The sequence below is a fragment of the Balaenoptera physalus genome (assembly GCF_965194825.1).
Source record: "Balaenoptera physalus genome assembly, chromosome: 16".
Taxonomy (NCBI): Eukaryota; Metazoa; Chordata; class Mammalia; order Artiodactyla; family Balaenopteridae; genus Balaenoptera; species Balaenoptera physalus.
The window spans coordinates 77,182,796-77,201,461 of record NC_138898.1 but is presented as its reverse complement, the minus strand read 5'-3'; the positions used below and the strand labels follow the sequence as shown (position 1 = coordinate 77,201,461).

The 18,666-nt window shown below is 47.5% G+C and overlaps 1 protein-coding gene across 4 annotated transcripts; it reads right to left on the bottom strand.

Moving 5' to 3' along the window:
- Positions 1-755: 755 nt before the first annotated feature.
- On the bottom strand, positions 756-18,660 carry STX4 (syntaxin 4). 4 transcript variants are annotated; one of them, XR_014254704.1, is made up of 11 exons: positions 18,355-18,600; positions 18,066-18,167; positions 17,854-17,953; positions 17,643-17,717; positions 16,850-16,920; positions 15,208-15,316; positions 15,060-15,136; positions 14,685-14,822; positions 13,686-13,796; positions 11,027-12,300; positions 756-6,648 (listed from the first exon to the last, which is right to left on the bottom strand). XR_014254704.1 is itself a non-coding variant. In XM_082429559.1 (11 exons), the coding sequence occupies exons 1-10, from the start codon at positions 18,382-18,384 to the stop codon at positions 13,527-13,529; spliced, it is 894 nt and encodes a 297-aa protein (XP_082285685.1). In that variant the 5' UTR covers positions 18,385-18,631; the 3' UTR covers positions 10,118-12,300; positions 13,509-13,526. The 4 variants fall into 4 exon arrangements, 3 of the variants coding, with proteins under 3 accessions (XP_082285685.1, XP_082285683.1, XP_082285684.1); XM_082429559.1 differs by lacking the exon at positions 756-6,648 and adding an exon at positions 13,509-13,607 and having other exon boundaries at positions 10,118-12,300; positions 18,355-18,631; XM_082429558.1 differs by lacking the exons at positions 756-6,648; positions 11,027-12,300 and adding exons at positions 12,862-13,412; positions 13,509-13,607 and having other exon boundaries at positions 18,355-18,493.
- Positions 18,661-18,666: the final 6 nt, after the last annotated feature.

The window sequence follows — 18,666 nt, the reverse complement described above, 5'->3', positions numbered from 1 at the left end:
AAAAAACAGTGGAAGTGATGTATTTGACACGCTAGATAATCAAACACCAAAGCACTGGAATAAAAACAGGAAATTACTGACACAAGAATAAGTCAATAGAGTGGGGGAGAGGGTTCAAAAGCAGCCCTGACTATTTCTGGGAATGTAGTTTATGATAAATATGATTATTCAAATCGGGAAAAATGTAGGCTGTTAAATAACTTGACAGTTATAGCCATACTCTGGAAGGCTACATAACTTTTAAAGTAATTTTTCAAAGACCAAAAATGGAAAAACAAAAACGAGGTGCCACATTTAGTGTAAATTAGGAAGATGATTTGATGTTTATCAAAAGTTAAATACTTCATGATGTATGTAATCATTATGCTGTATGCCTTCAACATACAGTGCTGTATGTCATGTCAATAAAACTGGAAGAGGGGGGAAAAAAGCAAACAAACACATTAAAAAAAAAAAAAGGTTAAATGCATATACTCTCAGCAAGTACACCTCAAAGAATTTACATCACAGATTTCTTTTTCCAGTTCTGTGGCAAAACTGAAGATGAAAGATTGTTCGGTGCCGCAAAATCTGTGATAACTGGGAACACCCTATATGACCATTAGCAAAGAACTAACTAAGGCCGCTTTAAGATATATTATGCAACAGTTTTTTTTAAAATGAGGCTTATCAGTAGTGGGAAGCAGCCGCACAGCACAGGGAGATCAGCTTGGTGCTTTGTGACCACCTAGAGGGGTGGGATAGGGAGGGTGGGAGGGAGACACAAAAGGGAGGAGATATGGGGATATATGTATATGTATAGCTGATTCACTTTGTTATAAGGCAGAAACAAACACACCACTGTAAACCAATAAAGATGTTAAAAAAAAAAAAAGCCAAGAGAAAGAAAAACACAAAACTAAAAAAAAAAAAAAAAAAAAAAATGAGGCTTATCAGGACTTCCCTGGTGGCACAGTGGTTAAGAATACGCCTGCCAATGCAGGGGACACAGGTTTGAGCCCTGGTCCGGGAAGATCCCACATGCTGCGGAGCAACTAAGCCTGTGCGCCACAACTAGTGAGCCCATGTGCCACAACTACTGAAGCCCACGTGCCTAGAGCCAGTGCTCCGCAACAAGAGAAGCCACCACAATGAGAAGCCCGCGCACCGCAACGAAGAGGAGCCCCCGCTCGCCGCAACTAAAGAAAGCCCGCGGGCAGCAATGAAGACCCAACACACAAAAATAAATAAAAAATTTTTTAATGTTCAAAAAAAATGAGGCTTCTCAATCTACGTTGTTGAGCAATATTCAAAGAATATGTCAAGTGTAAAAGAGTGAAGTGCAGAGCAGTGTGGTTAGTATGCTCCCATTTAGGCCGAATTACACATAAGTGCTCAAATTCCTATAGAATATTTCTAGAAAGATAATCAAGGACTGATTCTGGACTATAAATTCCAACCACCAGGGCCTTCTGCATTTATAAGCCAAAACAAAGCCAAAGGTCAGAGTGAACCAGATCCTTCTCTCTATGCTGTTATCTGTAGACTTGGGGGCCACCAAGTTGGCAGCCTTAGGAAGTGCCCGGTGTGCCAGTGCCAGTCATGGGGACTAGGCAGCAGCTGGCTGTAGCCCAGGACTGGTACACCAGGTAGCACCTAGAGCAGAAGTACTAGGTATCCCCTTGGTGTCAGGGGCCTCACCCAGTGTTGTCATGCCCAGGCCCTCATTCCTGTTCACAGCAGAACAAGGGGGCCACATGGCAACAGCAGGGACCAGTGTCATGGCTGCAGAAAGAGGGCACCAGTTTGACCAAGGACACTCACTGCCCATACCCATATCCAGAGCAGGAAAGAAACAGACACCGGACTGGGGGATTGAAAGCAGGGGAACTTTTGTTTACTACTGACTTGATTTTTAGCCTTGAGCAAGATGATTTATCTTGGGGTTTGGGGAGGCACCTGTTAAAAATAGGTGTAAAGATACCATATACACTAATCAACAGATATCCCTGGGTATCTATCTACAATGAAGGATGAAGTGGGTCCCCTGGATGTTCAGAACAGATCCACAACTCCTGCTCCCTTTCTGGGCCCAGATAATACACCCATCCCTTGGTCCCTCTTCTCTGACACCCCCAATATCCCATACCCTAGTTCCTGCTCCCTGAGGACTCAGTCTGACTTTCAAAAAATTAATAGCATTATTAAAATATAATTCATATACAATTAACCTGTCTGAAGTGTACAATTCAGTGGTTTTTTGGTATATTCACAGGGTTATGCAACCATCACAGTCTAATTTTAGAATATTTTCATACCCTCAAAAGAAACTCCATACCCATTAGCTGTCACTTCCTATTGATCCAAGCCCCTCACCCCCCGCCAACCCTTTTCCCTCAGCCCTAGTCAATGGCTAATCTACTTTCAGTCTCTATAGGTTGGCCTATTGTGGACATTTCATGTAAATGGAGTCATACAATATGTGGTCTTTTGTGACTGATTTTTTACTTGGCATAATGTTCTCAAGGCTCATCCATGCTGTAGTTTGATCAGCTCTTCATTCTTTTTTATTGTCAAATAATATTCCATTGTATGGATATGCTACCTTTATTTATCCTTTCATCAGCCAATGGACATTTGGGTCTCCATTTTTTGTCTATTGTGAGTGATGCTGCTGTGAACATTCATGTACAAGTTTGTTTTTTTTTTAATGAACTAAGTGAGCCTGTCTTTTTTTTTTAATACATTTACTTATTTTATTTTATTATTTTTGGCTGCATTGGGTCTTCGTTGCTGCACGCAGGCTTTCTCTAGTTGTGGTGAGCAGGGACTACTCTTCATTGCGGTGCGCGGGCTTCTCGTTGCAGTGGCTTCTCTTTGTTGTGGAGCACAGGTTCTAGGTGCGCAGGCTTCAGTAGTTGTGGCTCGCGGGCTCTAGAGCACAGGCTCAGCAGTTGTGGTGCACGGGCTTAGTTGCTCCACAGCATGTGGGATCTTCCCGGACCAGGGATCAAACCCATGTCCCCTGCATTGGCAGGCGGATTCTTAACCACTACGCCACCAGGGAAGTATCTGTACAAGTTTTTGTGTGGACATATTTTTCAATTCTCTGTGTATATATCTAGGAGTGGAATTGCTGGGTCATATGGTAACTCTATGTTTAACCATTGGAGCAACTGTCAGACTGTTTTCCAAAGTGGCTGCACCATTTTACATTCCCACCAACAGGGTATGAATGTTCCAGTTTCTCCACATCTTCACCAACAGTTGTTATTTTCTGTCTTTTTCATTACAGCCATCCTAGTAGGTGTAAATTTGTTGTTTTGATTTACATTTCCCTGGTGGCAAATGATGTTGAGGATCTTTTCATGGGCTTATTGGCCATTTGTATATCGTCTTTGGATAAATGTCTATTCAAGTCCTTTGGCCATTATTATTATTTTTATTAATTTGGCTGTGCTGAGTCTTAGTTGCGGCATGCAGGATCTTTTAGTTGCGGCATGCAAACTCTTAGCTGTGGCATGTGGGATCTAGTTCCCTGACCAGGGATCAAACCCGGGCCCCCTGCATTGGGAGCACCAAGTCTTAGCCACTGGACCACCAGGGAAGTCCCCCTTTGACCATTTTTTAAATTGGATTGATTCTGTTGAGTGGTAAGACTTATGTATTCTAGATACAAGTTCCTTATGATTTGCAAAAATTCCCTCCCATTGTGTGGGTTGTCTTTTTACTTTCTTGATGATGCCCTTTAAAGCGCAAACATTTTTAATTTTGATGATGTCCAATTTGTCTATTTTTGTCTGTTTTTGCTTGTGCTTTGAGAGCCATATCTAATAACCCATTTCCTAATACAAGGTCATGAAGATTTATGCCTATGTTTTCATCCAAGGGTTTTATAAACATTTACAAAGTTTATAATTTAGTTATAAATGTAAAAGTTTAAAATGCTTAAAAGATTTTTTTAAAATAAACTATAAGTTTTTATAGCTAAAAGCTCTTACATTTAGATTTTTGATCCATTTTGAGTTAATTTTTGTATATGGTTTGAGGTAAGGGTCTAACTTCATTCTTCTGCATGTGGATATCCAATTGTCCCAACTCCATTTATTGAAAAGACTATTTTTTCTACACTAATTGTCTTGACTTCATTGTTGAAAATAACCTAACTGTAAATATAAGGGTTTATTTCCAGACTCTCAATTTTATTCCCTGGGTATATATCTTTCTTTATGCCAGTATCACATTGTTTTGCTTGCTGTAGCTTGGTAGTAAAATTTTAAATCAGGACCTGTGGGTCTTCCAACTTGTTCTTCTATTTCAAGATTAGTTTTGTTTTTCTAGATCCCTTGAATTTCCATATGAATTTTAGGATCAGCTTGTCAACTTTTGCAAAAAAGAAAAAGAAAAGGAAGCTGTCTGGGATTCTGATAGGGATTGCATTGGCTCCGTAGATCAATTTGAGGAGTACTGTCATCTTGACAATATTAAATCTTCTGACCCATGAACATGGGGTGTTTTTAAATTTATTTAGATTTTAATTTCTTTCAACAGTGTTTTATAGTGTTCAGTGTATAAATCTTACATTTCTTTTGTTAAATTTATATAGAAGTATTTTATTCCTTTTGTTGCTATTGTAAATGGAATTGTTTTCTTTCTTTTTTGGATTGTTCATTGCTAGTGATGAGAAATACAGTAGATTTTTGTACATTGTTCTTGTTTTCTGCAACCTTGCTGAACCAGTTTACTAGCTGTAATGTGTGTGTGTGTGTGTGTGTGTGTGTATTCCTAAGGATTTTCTATATACAAGATCATGTCATCTGTAAAGTGAGATTGTTTACTTCTTCTTTTCCAATCTGGATGCCATTTGTTTCTTTTTATTGCTTATAGTGTTAAATAGAAGTGATGGGAGAAGACATCCTGATCTGAGGGGGAAAACATCCAGTCTTTCATCATTTAAGTATGATGTTAGCTGTGACTTTTTCACAGATGCCCTTTGATAATTAGCAAGTTAAGGAAGTTCTCTCTTATTCCTAGTTTCTTAAGCTTTTTAAAAAAATCAAAGTTGTTGGGCTTCCCTGGTGGCACAGTCATTAAGAATCCGCCTGCCAATGCAGGGGACACGGGTTCGAGCTCTGGTCCAGGAAGATCCCACATGCCACAGAGCAACTAAGCCCGTGTGCCACAACTACTGAGCCCACGTGCCACAACTATTGAAGCCTGAATGCCTAGAGCCCATGCTCCTCAACAAGGGAAGCTACCCCAATGAGAAGCCCGCGCACCACAACGAAGAGTAGCCCCGGCTCACCGCAACCAGAGAAAAGCCTTCACGCAGCAATGAAGACCCAATGCAGCCAAAAATAAAATAATTTTTAAAAAAAGAAAAAGTTGTTGGATTTTGTCAAATGTATTTTCTGTGTCTATTGAGATGATCAGAGGGTTTTTGTTCTTTATTCTAATAATATTCTTTATTACATTAATTGATTTTCAGATGTTAAACCAACCTTGCATTCTTGAGATAAATCCCACTTATATAATCATTTTTATATATTGCTGAATTTTGTTTGCTAGTATTTTGTTGAGGATTTTTACATCTATATTCATAAGAAATAGTGATCTGAAGTTTTCTTTTCTTGTGATGTCTTTGACCCATTTTGTTATCTGGATAATTCCCAGACAGTCTGACTTTTGGTCCTCACTTTTCTTCTGCCCCAACTTCCTTTAATTCCCTGGCTCTCTTCGAGGACTGTCCCAGGTAGTGAAAGCATCTTGGGAATGCAAAATCATAGGCCCAGCTGGTGGGGCAATAGCTGGCATCACTCCTTAGTCTGTACTTTGGACTTCAGTCATGATCCCCTCCCCAGCTGAATGTCTGCATAAACTGGGACTCCTCGCAGGAGAAAACTCCAGGACCGGGGCTGAGGCAGAGGTAAGGGAAGGCAGCAGGCTTTGTAGATGGGGCGGTCATTCTGGATTCAACCAAGGAGATTTGGAGACTTGTTCTCAATTACTTATGCACAGCCCACTCTCAACTAAAATCCGTCTCCCTGGAGCCTGCTTTCCATTCAAGTCCTATCCCAACTCTGACCTCATCTCTTACCTACTCCTTACACTCAGCAGGCTCTAGCCATGCTGGCCTTCTGTTTATTTTCTTCCCAGTCTTGGGACCTTTGCACTTGCTCCTTCCTGGGGATGGAACCCATAATCCTAGATTTGCCCATGATGCTCTTTCTGTTCAAGTCTCAGCTCAAATCTTACTGTTTCTACTGCTGCATAATAAATGACCACAAACTTAACATCTTAAAAACAACGTCCGTTTCTTATCTTATGGTTCTATAGATCAGAAGTCCAGGCTGACTCAGCTGGGTCCTCTACTTAGTGTCTCATGAGGCTGAAGTCAAGGTCTTGGCCAGTGTGAGCTTTTATCTGGAGGCCCTGACATAGAATCCACTTCCAGACTCACCTGGGTTATTAACAGAATTCAGTTCCATTTGGCTGTAGGAATGAGGTCCCTGTTTCTTTGTTGGCTGTCAGCCAGTGGTTGTTCTCAGTTTCTAGAGGCCATCTACATTCCCTGGCTAGGAGCCCCTCCCTCTTCAAGGTCAGCAAGGGCACATTGAGTCCTCCTGCTTCAAATTTCTCTTGACTTCTGTCTTCCTCTTCTGTAGCTAGCTGGAGAAGATTTTCAGCTTTTAAGAGCTCATATGATTACTTTTGGCCCACATGAATAATTCAGGACAATCTCCCTATCTTAAGGTCAACTGATTAGTAAACTTAATTACATCTGCAAAGCCCTTTTTTTCATGTTAGGTAACATATTCATAGAGATTAGGGCATGGAATCTTTGGGGGCCATTATTCTCCTTACGACAGTTCACCTTCTAGCCCTCAAAGATTCATGTCTGTCCCACACACAAAATACACTCACTTCCTCCCAAGGTCCCTAAAAGTCTCATCCCATTACAGCATCAAGTCAGAGTAAAAAAAGAAAAAAATCTCATATAAATCTCATCAAACCAAAAGTCCCAAGTCTCATTATCTAAATTAGATGCAGATGAGGCTCTGGGTATAATCCATTCTGGAGCACAATTCCTCCCATCTGTGGACCTATGAAACTAAAGAAACAAGTCATGTACTCCAAAATGCAACTCTGAGACATGCATAGGGTAATAGTTTTAGACATTCTGGTTCAAAAAGGGAAGAAATGGAAGGTAAAAAGGAGTCACTGATCCAAAGCAATTTCAAAAGCCAGCTGAGCAAATTTCTTTAGGTGTCCAGGCCTACAAGTAACCCTCCATGGCTCTGCTCTGCCTTCTGAGCCCTCAGTTCTGCCCTTTGGATAAGTCACCTCCCCTAAGAAACCATTCCTGACTATCTTTTAGAACAGCCATCTCCAACCCCTTGTAATTTTTTGTCACAACACACTGCTTAATTTTTTAATAATACATGTCCTGGTTTTGGGATGTCTTAGCTATTTCTTTACTTGTCATCTCCACTAAAATATAAACTCCATGAAAGCAGAGACCTTGTCTGAATTTTCACCTCTATTCCTCCAGCACCCGCCATAATGCCTGGTACGTAAGTCTTGCTCAATAAATATTTTGTGAATAAATGAAAGAATCAGTTAAATGTGGATTTGGGTGGTGTGGTATGCTGAACAATGGCCCTCTAAATATGACCACATCCTAATCCCTGGAACCTGAGAATGTTACTTGATATGGTAAAAGGGACTTTGCCAATGTGATTAAGTTAAGGATGGTGAAATGGTAGATTATACTGGAGTATCTGGATAGGCCTAAGGTAATCACAAGGGTCCTTATAAGAGGGAGACAGGAAGGTCAGAGTGGGAGGAGAAGGTGATATGATAGAATCCAAGATTGGAATGATGTGCTTTGAAATGGAGGATAGGGCCACTAGCTAAGGAATGCAGGCATCAGTTAGAAACTGAAAAAGGTAAGCAAATGGTTCCTCCAGAAGGAGCCAGCCCGGCCAACTCCTTGACTTTAGCCCAGTGAAACTAATTTTGGATTTCTGACCTCCAGAACTATAAAAGAATAAATGTATGTTGTTTTAAGCCACTAAGTTTATGGTAATTTGTGCCAGGAGTAATAAGAAACTCAAGTTCCATTGCCTAAAGCAAACCATAGCTGATGTCAGTGGAGTGGGGATATATAATATTTTCGTATGGAGGGGCCTCACAGGGAAGGCCAATGATGTTTTTGAACAATTGTAAAATCTTCCCCCGTCTGCCCTCTTTGTCACAAATACTGTCTTTTGTGTTTCCTCCACATGCAAAATAAATGCATCCCCCTCTCAAGGCAGACCACCCAAATGACCTATCTAATCATGGCATCAGGCTCAAATCCAGGACCTCTGATAGTCTCTGTATCAGGTCCAGATGTGGCGTCTCTTGATCCAGAGACCTATGACCCAAAGTAAATAAACAGATAAACAGATAACTAGATAGATAAATAACTAGATAGATAAGTAGATAAATGGATCAATCAATCAGTCACAAATTATCTCTGTCCCCTCCACCACATCCAACATATGAAGTGGAACAAGGACAGGATAATAGCAGTAAACACCCTCATTCAGAAGGAAAAATGGGAGACAGAAGTTACTGGTCTATGATAATTCTAAAATCCTGCTGAGCAGATGTTGAAAAGGACCCCCTGCTTCCCCTGGGAGCAGAACTGCTTCCTGGGACTAGTTCCCTAGTTCATTCTTCTCCATGTCCTTGGCTCTGCCTTTTTTTGTTTGTTTATTTGGCTGCACCGGGTCTTAGTTGCCTCGTGTGGGATCTTCAGTTGTGGCGTGTGGGATCTTCAGTTGTGGCATGCGGGATCTTTAGTTGCAGCATGTGGGATCTAGTTCCCTGACCAGGGATCGAACCCGGGCCCCTGCATTGGGAGCGCAGAGTCTTAACTGCTGGACCACCAGGGAAGTCCTGGCTCTGCCCTTATAATGGCCCATCCTTTTCCATTTATTCTCCTTGGCCACATTTGAGAACACGTGGAGGTTATGCCTTTCTTTAATAAGGCAGCTTTCTTGGTCTCCTTCATGCCCATAGAAATTTGGAAGCTCTCAAGGTCATTTTAAGACTTGAACACTCATGGTCTTTTAAAAATCCAAGCTAATGTGGTTTTTTTGGCGGGGGAGGCAGGGGGACTTCTTATCTATTTGATTCCAGTCAGTCCCATGGACCAACAGCCAAACTCACAATTTTTTCAGACATGCCTCTTTTTCGACTTAGTTGTAGGCAAGTGGAGAGTTACACTCTTAATCTTTTTTCTCTGAATCACCTTGTATAACTGAAAAGATTTACTGGGAACCACTTCGACCAAGTCAGAGGTTTTTACATAAGGCATGAGAGCCGTACACTTGATATGGCCCTTGCCACAAAGATGAGTTTGTTTTTTTAAAATAAGTTTATTTATTTATTTATTTTTGGCTGTGTTGGGTCTTCGTTACTGCACGTGGGCTTTCTCTAGTTGCGGCGAGCGGGGGCTATTCTTCCTTGCAGTGCGCGGGCTTCTCATTGCAGTGGCTTCTCTTGTTGTGGAGCACGGGCTCTAGGCGTGCGGGCTTTGGTAGTTGTGGCTCATGGGCTCTAGAGCGCAGGTTCAGTAGTTGTGACGCACAGGCTTAGTTGCTCCACGGCATGTGGGATCTGCCCCAACCAGGGCTCAAACCTGTGTCCCCTGCATTGGCAGGTGGATTCATAACCACTGCGCCACCAGGGAAGTCCCACAAAGATGAATTTTAATAAAACTTTGTGCCTTAATGGCCTTGTCAAGTTGTATCTTTCACTGGTTAAAAATTTGGATCACTTGCCTGGAGTTTCTATATTCTCTTCCATTTCTGCTTAAAAACTGGCCAATTATATTCTGAGTCATCTCTTTCTTACAGTAACTTGTCAAATGCACCCAACAGCAACCAAGGCATACTACTAATATTTTCTTTCCCCAATTTTTTGCCTAAAGCTCTAAACTCAGTTGGACATTATTTATACTCTTAGTTCTATTTCCAGATTACAGTTAAAAAAAATGCTTCACCACTGCATAACACACATCACCATCTTTCTAGCTTCCAATGGTAGTTTCCTCACCAGCCACTGTCCAGCTCCAAAGCCAATGACACACAATTCAGGTTTATTTTTTATTGTAGCAACACCCCACTGCTGGGTAATAATTCTGTAACAGTTGAAAGGACTGTTGATGTGGTAACAACCAACCTCAAAATATCAGTGGCTCACAGCAAGAGAAGTTTCTCATTTACATTACGCATCATTTTACAGGTGGGCTACAGCTCAGCTTCATGTCCTGTTAATTCTGGGTTCCAGGCTGAAGAAGTCTTGATCTGGCAATTGACAGTTTCATGGCCGAGGATAAAGAGAAGGGAAGCTCTCAGAATACTCATTGGTGCTTAAAGCTTCTATTTGGAAGTGGTACTTTGCATTTCTACTCACATTCCACTGGCCATAGCCAAGCCCACTGTAAGTGGGGCATGAATGTATAATCCTCCTGAAGTGAGGGGCCCAGTAGGAAGGACAGCATATATATGGAACAGTAATCTACCACAGGGCTGTACCAGAAACTGATATCAATCACTGAACTCGTCCATTCTTGCTTCATATGCACTCTGCTGCAGCGTTTTGTACCATGTAACACCTCTCATACATCTTGGTCAAGGGTAAAATCTTGACTCAAGGTAGACAATTCATAGGTAGGTCAATGTAGCCTGACCTAGACCAGTCAGGTTCCTTTTCTTAAGAATCTGAACCATGAAATATTCAGCGGGTGAGGGAGTAAGTGGAGAGGGCTGCAGGTGAAAGGTTGTGATGCAACATGATTTGGAAAAGCCACAACTAACACAGGCCATGTTCCCTGAAAGCTGGGCTGACAGCAGCCAAGCCAGGATTTCAGTGCAAAACCTGCCCTTAGCCCCTCACTCAGGTCGGTTTCCCACAGAGAATGGGTATACGCAAGGGAGCCTGTGAAACCTCCAGTGCACTTGTCTGCTAAATCGGCTCCAAACTTGCCACTCACCTGTTCAAAAACCTTCTATAGGTCCCCACAGCCCACAGAAAAAGTTCAAATTGTTGAGCCCGGCATCTGAGCCCTCGCTTGGCCATCTAGCCACCTCTTCCAGGAGGTTCTGGACGGCGTCCTGGGTGAGACGGGTAAGCAGCCTTTCAGGGTGGCGCTGTCCAGCACGGCCAAGCGGAAGACACACACTGCACGTGGACACCCAGCTGCGTAGATGTGGCAGTCTCCGCGTCGGTTTGACAGTCTCTATCAGATTCCAGTAGGTACCATGGGTCGTGCAGTTTGATTCCGAAGGCAGAAAAATGAGGGATTGGACAAAGGCGACCAAAAGGACAGGATTCCGCTGAAGAAGCAGGCCGCAAGGGGAAGAGATAGAGAATGGAGAATCAGGGAAGCGCAGAGGCCCCGCGTCCAAATCAATCTTCCCCTGGGGCAGGATCCATCCGACCCCGCAGTTTCCCCATTGGGTGGGCATCCAGAGTGTTCGCACGCTTCTGAAAATTAGGGGTTCCTTCCTGTAGGCGTCTAGAGTTTCTTCTGTACACTGGACACAGGATCTCAGGCAGGACGAAGGCGTGGGTAACCTCCCAGACTTGGGCAGCTGCAAGTCGGGAAGCTAGGGAGAGCGATCCGGCCACGCCTTCTCGCGTGAGGTTCTGACTCCCTGCGCACGCCCACCAGTCTCTCACTGGCCAGCCGCCTTCCGTCTCCTTTGGCGTTTGGACCATGCCCCTTGAGCTCTGTGATCCAATCGCTTTTGGGTGCGACTGAGGACTCGCTCTGAGGCCCCGCCCACATCAGCGTCCTCTAATTGCTGTTTAATACCCGGTGCTCACTCCTTCAGGACGCCCTACGGACCAATCCTGATGCTCTTCAGGAACAACATTTAGGTCCGCGAGTCAGTCGTTTTCCAAGTGGGGACCGGGCCACCCTTCAGCCACACTCCGTACACTCGGGGCCAAGTGTACCCTCGGATCTGGCGCAGGCACCAAGCAACCGCCGTTCTAGGACCACAGGGAGGCGCTGCAGGCGGGCGCCCAGCCGCGGATGGAGGCTGAGCGGTCCTGTCCCACGTCACCGCGGCCCAATCCCGCCCTCTGACCCCTCCCCCATCCCGGGTCCAGGGGCGGGGTCCCAGTCTGCACCAACGACCACACTGCTAGCCCTTCATCGCTCGCGTCGCCCCGGCACCCACGTGTGCACCCCATACTTGGTGGCCGAAGCAAGAGGTACTGCAACCAGACGGGCTGGGCTACAGGAGCAGCGGCGGTGACCTGTGGGATCGAAAGTGCGATGGGCCAGGGCGGCTGGAACCCGGCTCCCAGACCTTGGTCAGGATCAGGCACCTCTCTGTTTTTACCAGGCTTCGGAGCCAGGAGCCCTGAAACTACGTGTCTGGGGACAGGAGCCACACCCAGCTGCAGAAACTAGGCATGGGACTTGAAAATCTTAGACATTTAGAGTGGAAGCCTGGAGCTCAGGTGAGTCATGGAAGCCCTGGGGTCAGGCTTCTGCCTCCTCTACCCGCTTCAGCCACAAGACCCCCGAGAAACAAGGTGAGCTGATGCAGTGCCAAGCTCTCTAACCTGAACTCATGTAAGAGGCAATGCCTTTTTCTGGGCACAGGGCCTGGCCTGTTGAACCCTTTGCCTGGCAACCTCTTCACTGATTCTTCCCATAACCGGCCCCTCCTCACTTGCCACACCACTCAAATATCGCCCCTTCTGAGACCGGCCCTTCCCAGTCCACTGTATCCAAAGTAACAGGCTCAATTACTTTTTCACAGTGCCTCTTCTTCTTGGCCTCAGGAATGCCCACAGATGCCCCCCCGCCCCCACACACACACACATCCCACCTGTGTCCCAGCCTGGCCTGGCCCAGCCTCACTGCTTTGGGGTTAGGTACTCACAGCCAGATGGGGTGTTACCCCCTCCCGGCCCCACTCATTCTCATGGGAGAGTAGAAGGGCACTGCCAGCCTGGTGTGCTCACAGCACCTAAGACAGTCTGATCTGAGCCTGCCTGGGCTGGGCCTGTCCCCAAGGGTGGCCAGGAGGTGGGGAGGCTGGTTACCTGGAGGCCCTGGACCAGCCTTTTCAGGAACACACATGCACAGGGGAATCTCCAAGCTTTTTTTTTTTTTTTTTTTTTTTTAATTTCTTACAAAACCACATGTCCCAGCCAGACAGGACAGTGCAGGCCCGCCCCCAGGCACTGTGTCTTGAGGAGGGAGGCCCCCATGGATGAGGGGCTGCCGACCCCAGAAGGACCGTCTGCCCCTCTGCACAAGGCCAGTGTGAGGAAGGGGTCTGGCTGGAGGCTCTGTCCTGCCCACCCCCAGCTGCTGGGAGAGAAGGTAGACCCGGGGTCCCTGGTGCTCTTAGTGCCTGCAAGGGAAGGAGGGCAGAAGAGGGTCTGAGGGGAGGAGGAAAGGCTGGGGTCAGGGATGGGGCAGGCCAGGGGGCAGGCCCACAGTATCTCACCGAGAATATGCAGCGCTATCAAACCAACGTGGAGACGCTAATGATGACCACCAGAATGAGGACAGTGACGGACAAACAGATGGCAATAAAGACTTTCTTCTGTGGGAGAGGAGGGGGGTCAGGGAAACTCAGGAGGGGAGGGAGGGCCACCCAGGGTGGGGGTGGGGGGAGGCTGACCTTCCGCGCCTTCTTCTGGTTCTCTAGGGCCATCTTGACATGTTCCTGCCCACGTTCCACATAGTCTGCTGAGCTCAGAATGTTCTTCTCAATTCTGTTGATCGTCTCCCCCTGCTCGGAAGAGGGGGCGGTTCAGGCAGGTAGGAATGACTGGGGGTGGAGAGCCCAGCAGCTCCTCAGTCTGCCCAGCCCAACCACAAATGACTGAAGGACATTCCTGGCAGAAAACACTGCACTAACAAAGATGTGGAGGCAGGACCACATCTGACCAAAGTCCACTCTCCTGCAGGTGGCTTCCAGGCCCCCTTCCACCATGTGGTCCCTCTGTCCTGCTCCCTCGCCCCGTACAACCTCTACTCGCAGTGCTGCCTGGGAGCTGAGTGCCTTACATGGCTCCTATCTTTTCACACAGGGTGAACTTTTGTCCCCTCACAAGTCTGTCTGAAGTCACATGTTCTTTAGGCCTGTCTCCCCGCTGCTGTGAAGCTCTCCCTATCCTGGTACTCCTACCGAGTGAAAGCTCTTCCCCATGACTCCCAGCTGCGAAAGGGCATTGGGTCAGCTCCTCCAGGACAGGGCTGGAAGCTCCCCTTATGCTTAGATAAGGGCCGGGGGAAGAATACCACCTCCCACCCCATCCTTGTACAGATTTTAGGAGGCAGGCCCTCTAGGGAGCAGCTGTGGAGCTCTCAGAAGTATGAGGGTAGATTCGGTTGGTGGAGGAGGAGCCAGGGTTGGGGCCATACCTGGGGTGGGCTCAAGTTTGAGGGATGGGGTACAACGTATAGAGGAGGGGCCATCCAAGTAGCTGTTGAGGAGGACGCAATTTGGGGGCACAGCTAAGGATGGAAATAAAGGCAAGCCTGGGGGCTTGGCCCAGTCTGGAGGAGAACAAAAGCCCCGGGGAGAGAGGCTAAGGGTGGAGGTGGGCTGACAGGCACAATACGGTCTCACGTCTGGGGGCTGGATCAAGCCTGGCCAGCTGCCTGGGGTGCCCACCTGCATCTCCACTTCAGTAGCCAGAAAAGTGAAAATCTCATGAAGTTCACGGATACTGCGCTCAAGCTGCTGGATCTCACTGTGCCGGGCCGAGATCTCATTTAGGGCCTGTCGAGTCACCTGTGTGTCCTTCAGTATCTGGAGAGTGGACAGGAGTGAAGGGACAAGTCACAGGGAAACCAGCAGCAGGTTCAGAATTTCCTGTTCAGCTTTGGGGCAGCCCTCAGGCCTAGAACTGGGGCCAGGCCCCTGATGAGTGGTTCCAGGCAGGCTAATTCGTGCCCTTCTGGGCCTCAGGATTCCCTCCATGAAAAAGGGCCAGGACTCAGAGACAACGGGGGGCCCGGCAGAGGGAGGCTGGCTGCGGCCACTCACATTGGACACAAACACCTCGCTCTGCCCGCTGTCCAGCATCTGCTCCAGCTCCTCGTCAGACACCATTCCAGCATTTGCTGTGAAGGAAAAGGCCAGGCTCAGAGCTGGTCAGGTCACCTGACCCTGTGGGCCGGACGCCGCAACTCACTGATCTTCAGCTGCCTCCGAATCCGCTCCACGTTCTTCTCCCGGTATTCGGACTGCATTGAGTTGCACTTGTTGATGAGCTCCACGAATTGCTGGGACAGGACCCCGTGCTAAGGATGGAGAATAGAAGCTGGGTACTCCTGGGAGGATCCCTGCCCGGTCTGGGCCTCAGCATCCCCGTGGGTACAGTGAGCAAAGAGCAGGAGCTCATAGGTGCCTGCTGCCTTGACCACCTTGAAAGGCTCCCCCAGTCTCTCAAAGTAAAAGCCGAAGCCCTTACCAGGACCTACAAGGCCCTATATGACCCTCCCCTTCCCCCGTTGCCCCTCTGACCTTACCTCCCGACACTGTTCCCTCACCCCTTCCCTCCAACCACAATGGGCTCTTTACTCCTCCCTGAGCAGAGCACAGCCCCACCTCAGGCCTTTGCACTTGCATGCCTTCGGCCTGGAATGCTCAGGCCCCACAAAGGCCTTTAGTCTTTGTTACAATGTCACCTTCTAAGTGAAGTTTTCTCCACCTTATTGCAACCTGCCTTCTCCCGATGTTCTCATTCCCTCTCCTCCTGCTCTTTTCCCTTAATACTTCCTATGTTCTAAAATAATTTACTGACTTATTATGGTGATTGTCTCTCCGCACTGGAATGTAAGCTCTGTGAGGATAGGGATCTTTGGTTCACGGCTGTATCCCAAACAGCTGAAAAATGGTCTGGCACACAGTAGGCCCTCAACAAATGTTTGTGGAATGCCTGTTGAACACCAGCCTCACTGCTTAGACTAGAGGTGTGCTGGGATGCCCGGGGGTCATAGCGATTGCCCAGATTTTTACAGGCCCACCTGGGCTGTCAGCCTCTCACACCAATGACTACCACAAGCCCCCCCTTTCCCGAAACGCCATCTCTCCTTGTCCATTTCCCTGATGTCTAAAATCTGCTCATTCCTTGGAGTTCCTTCCTCAAAGACACATCTGCTCTCCTGGCTTCAGCTGTACCCTTTCAAGATGCCCAAACTGTTCCATCTTCAATCTGGGGTCTTTGCTGAGCTCTGGGCCCACCTACTTCAACTCTGATCTCCAAGAACTCCAAACCATGCCTCACTGGGCATCCAGAGGAGGCTGCTCAGACCACCTCAAATCTCCTTACAAAGCTGTTGATTCAGTGACCTTCCACCCCAGGGAAGTTCCTCTTCCTGACTTCTTGAATTCTGTCCCTGGGGCAGAGGATGTCCCTGTCACATGGGCAGGGAACCTCCCAACCATTTGACTGCACCCTCTTCTTTCCTGGGCAGAGCCACTAGCTACCAAGTCCTACCTGAGTAATGTCTTTGTCATCTATTCAAGCTTAACTCCCCATCTTGGCTTCTAGAAAGTATCTCCTACAGCCGAGCCCAGATCATGTCTAGGGACTCAGAAACTTCTCACTGAATGGAGGAGAAGAGGGCAGGAATATAATGGACTGGAAGTCATGAGACCTGGGTTCTTGACCTTGGGTGAATCCTACTCCTCTCTGAACCTCAGTTTCCCCATTTGGAAAATCATCTGGTTGAACTTGATGATCTCTAAGGGCCCTTCCTCCTTACATCTGCCATCTAATGATCTATAAAACACTAGCTGAAATTTTCTAGTTCTGGGAATAATGAACCCACCTGGGTTTTTCTCATTCGTGTGTTGACCGAGTTATAGTTCTCATCAGCTTCCTCCTTCTGGGGCTCTATGGCTGTGGAAAGACACAAGAGTATTGGTAGAGCAGGGGAGTTTGACCTGTGGCTTCTGAAATTCGTTTGGCGACTAGGACCCCAGCCACCCAGGCATACAATAGAGAGGCGCTTATCGCCATAGGATTTTTTTTGGAAATAAAATTTATCATAAAATGACTGAGTCTCTGACAGGCAAAAGTATATTTTTCTTTGCAATAAATACATCGGAGAATTCCCACAGGCATGCAGAGGCCTCCTAACAAAACCCCCATCTGCCTGCCCAAAGAATGCACACTGGGCAGCAAGAATTGTAGGAGTACAGCTGATCCTTGCACAACTGCGTGGGTCCACTTATACTTGGATATTTAGAAAATAAATGCATGCTACAGAACTACATGATCCACGGTTAGTTGAATCCACCCATGCAGGACCTGGGATATGGAGGGTGGACCATACAGTTATATGCAGATTTTGACTTGTGGGGTGGGGTGGCAACGCTAACCTCTGCCTCAGTCAAGGGTCAAATGTCAATGGTTTCATTATAAATAAGGGAACCTGAGAGGCAGGCATATGCTGTGGAAAGAACTTTGGACTGGAAGCCAGGAGACGGAGATTCTAGACGTAGGCCTGCTGTGTGATCTGGATATATATCACTGGCCTCTCTGGGCCACACACTCCCCAGATATACCAGGAGCTGGGCAGGATCAGAGGAAAGTATCTGTCTGAGGTCCTAGGAGCTCACCCTTCAGCTGTGCGCGGATGTCCCTCCCCAGCTGTTTGATCTCGTCGCGCAGGTTCTGCAGGTCCTGCTTCATGCCTGAACAAGAGAAAGCCATGATGCCCAAACAGCAGCCCCTACCTCAACAAATCTCCCTGCCCACCACCTGCGTGGAACTACAATCCCCACAATCCCTCTGGCTGAGCATGCGTTCTACACCCAGGGTGTCACTCACTCTCCTCGGGAAGGGGCGTGGCCAGAATGGTGACCTGCTGCTTCTCCAACTCTCGGACTTTATTCTCCAGCTTGACAATAGTTTGCCGAATTGTCCGAACCTGGGGAGGATGACCGAGAGGGTTGAAGGAGATATGGGGGTACTCCAGGCCGCTATGCTCCTCGGGTCCTCCAGCCCCCTCGTGAATCCAGGCCGAGACCCCAGCCTCTTACCTTCTGGAAGAATTCATCGTCCGGGCTCCCCAGCCGTGCAGTGCCCGGGTGTACCACCAGCGCGACTCGCTCCTTGTCTTCATCGTCCGAGCTGTCATCCCCCTGCCAGGGCCGGGGTCACTGGCATCACTTCCTTGCATTGCTCTCGCCCAGCAGGACTCACAGACTTCCGGGTCTTTCCTTCCTAGCCCACAGCCACCCCTCCCTGCCCCGAAGACCAGGAGTCCTGCATTCCAGCCAGACCCCACCCCGTCCGCTCGTCCCCAACCCTGCTGCGCCGACTTCTCACCTGCCTCAGCTCGTGGGTCCTGTCCCGCATGGCGGCTCGAGCTCCCTCTCCCCGGCGCCGGAGCCCGGCGGGCCTCAAGATTCTAAGTTTGGAACTCCCGTATCCCACTCACACTCTGACACTCCCCTCCGCCCTCACCCTGCGGACCCCAAAACTGCCCCCCACGAGCCGCCAGAGGCTCTTTCCCTGACACCATCCACAGTCAAGGGGAAGGAGCCGACCTCGGGGACCCCCAACTTTCCACAGGTTGGAATTCCCTTTTCTTCCCCCCCCTCCCTCTCCAGTAGCCTCGGCCCCGCCCCCTCTGGGATG

Coding starts and splice junctions, on each gene's coding strand:
- STX4 (XM_082429557.1), bottom strand. CDS start 18,384: ATGCGGGACAGGACCCACGAGCTGAGGCAG. Junction 16,921..17,642: donor CATCCGCGCACAGCTGAAGG/GTGAGCTCCTAG, acceptor GTCTTTCCACAG/CCATAGAGCCCCAGAAGGAG. Junction 15,137..15,207: donor TCGGAGGCAGCTGAAGATCA/GTGAGTTGCGGC, acceptor TTTCCTTCACAG/CAAATGCTGGAATGGTGTCT.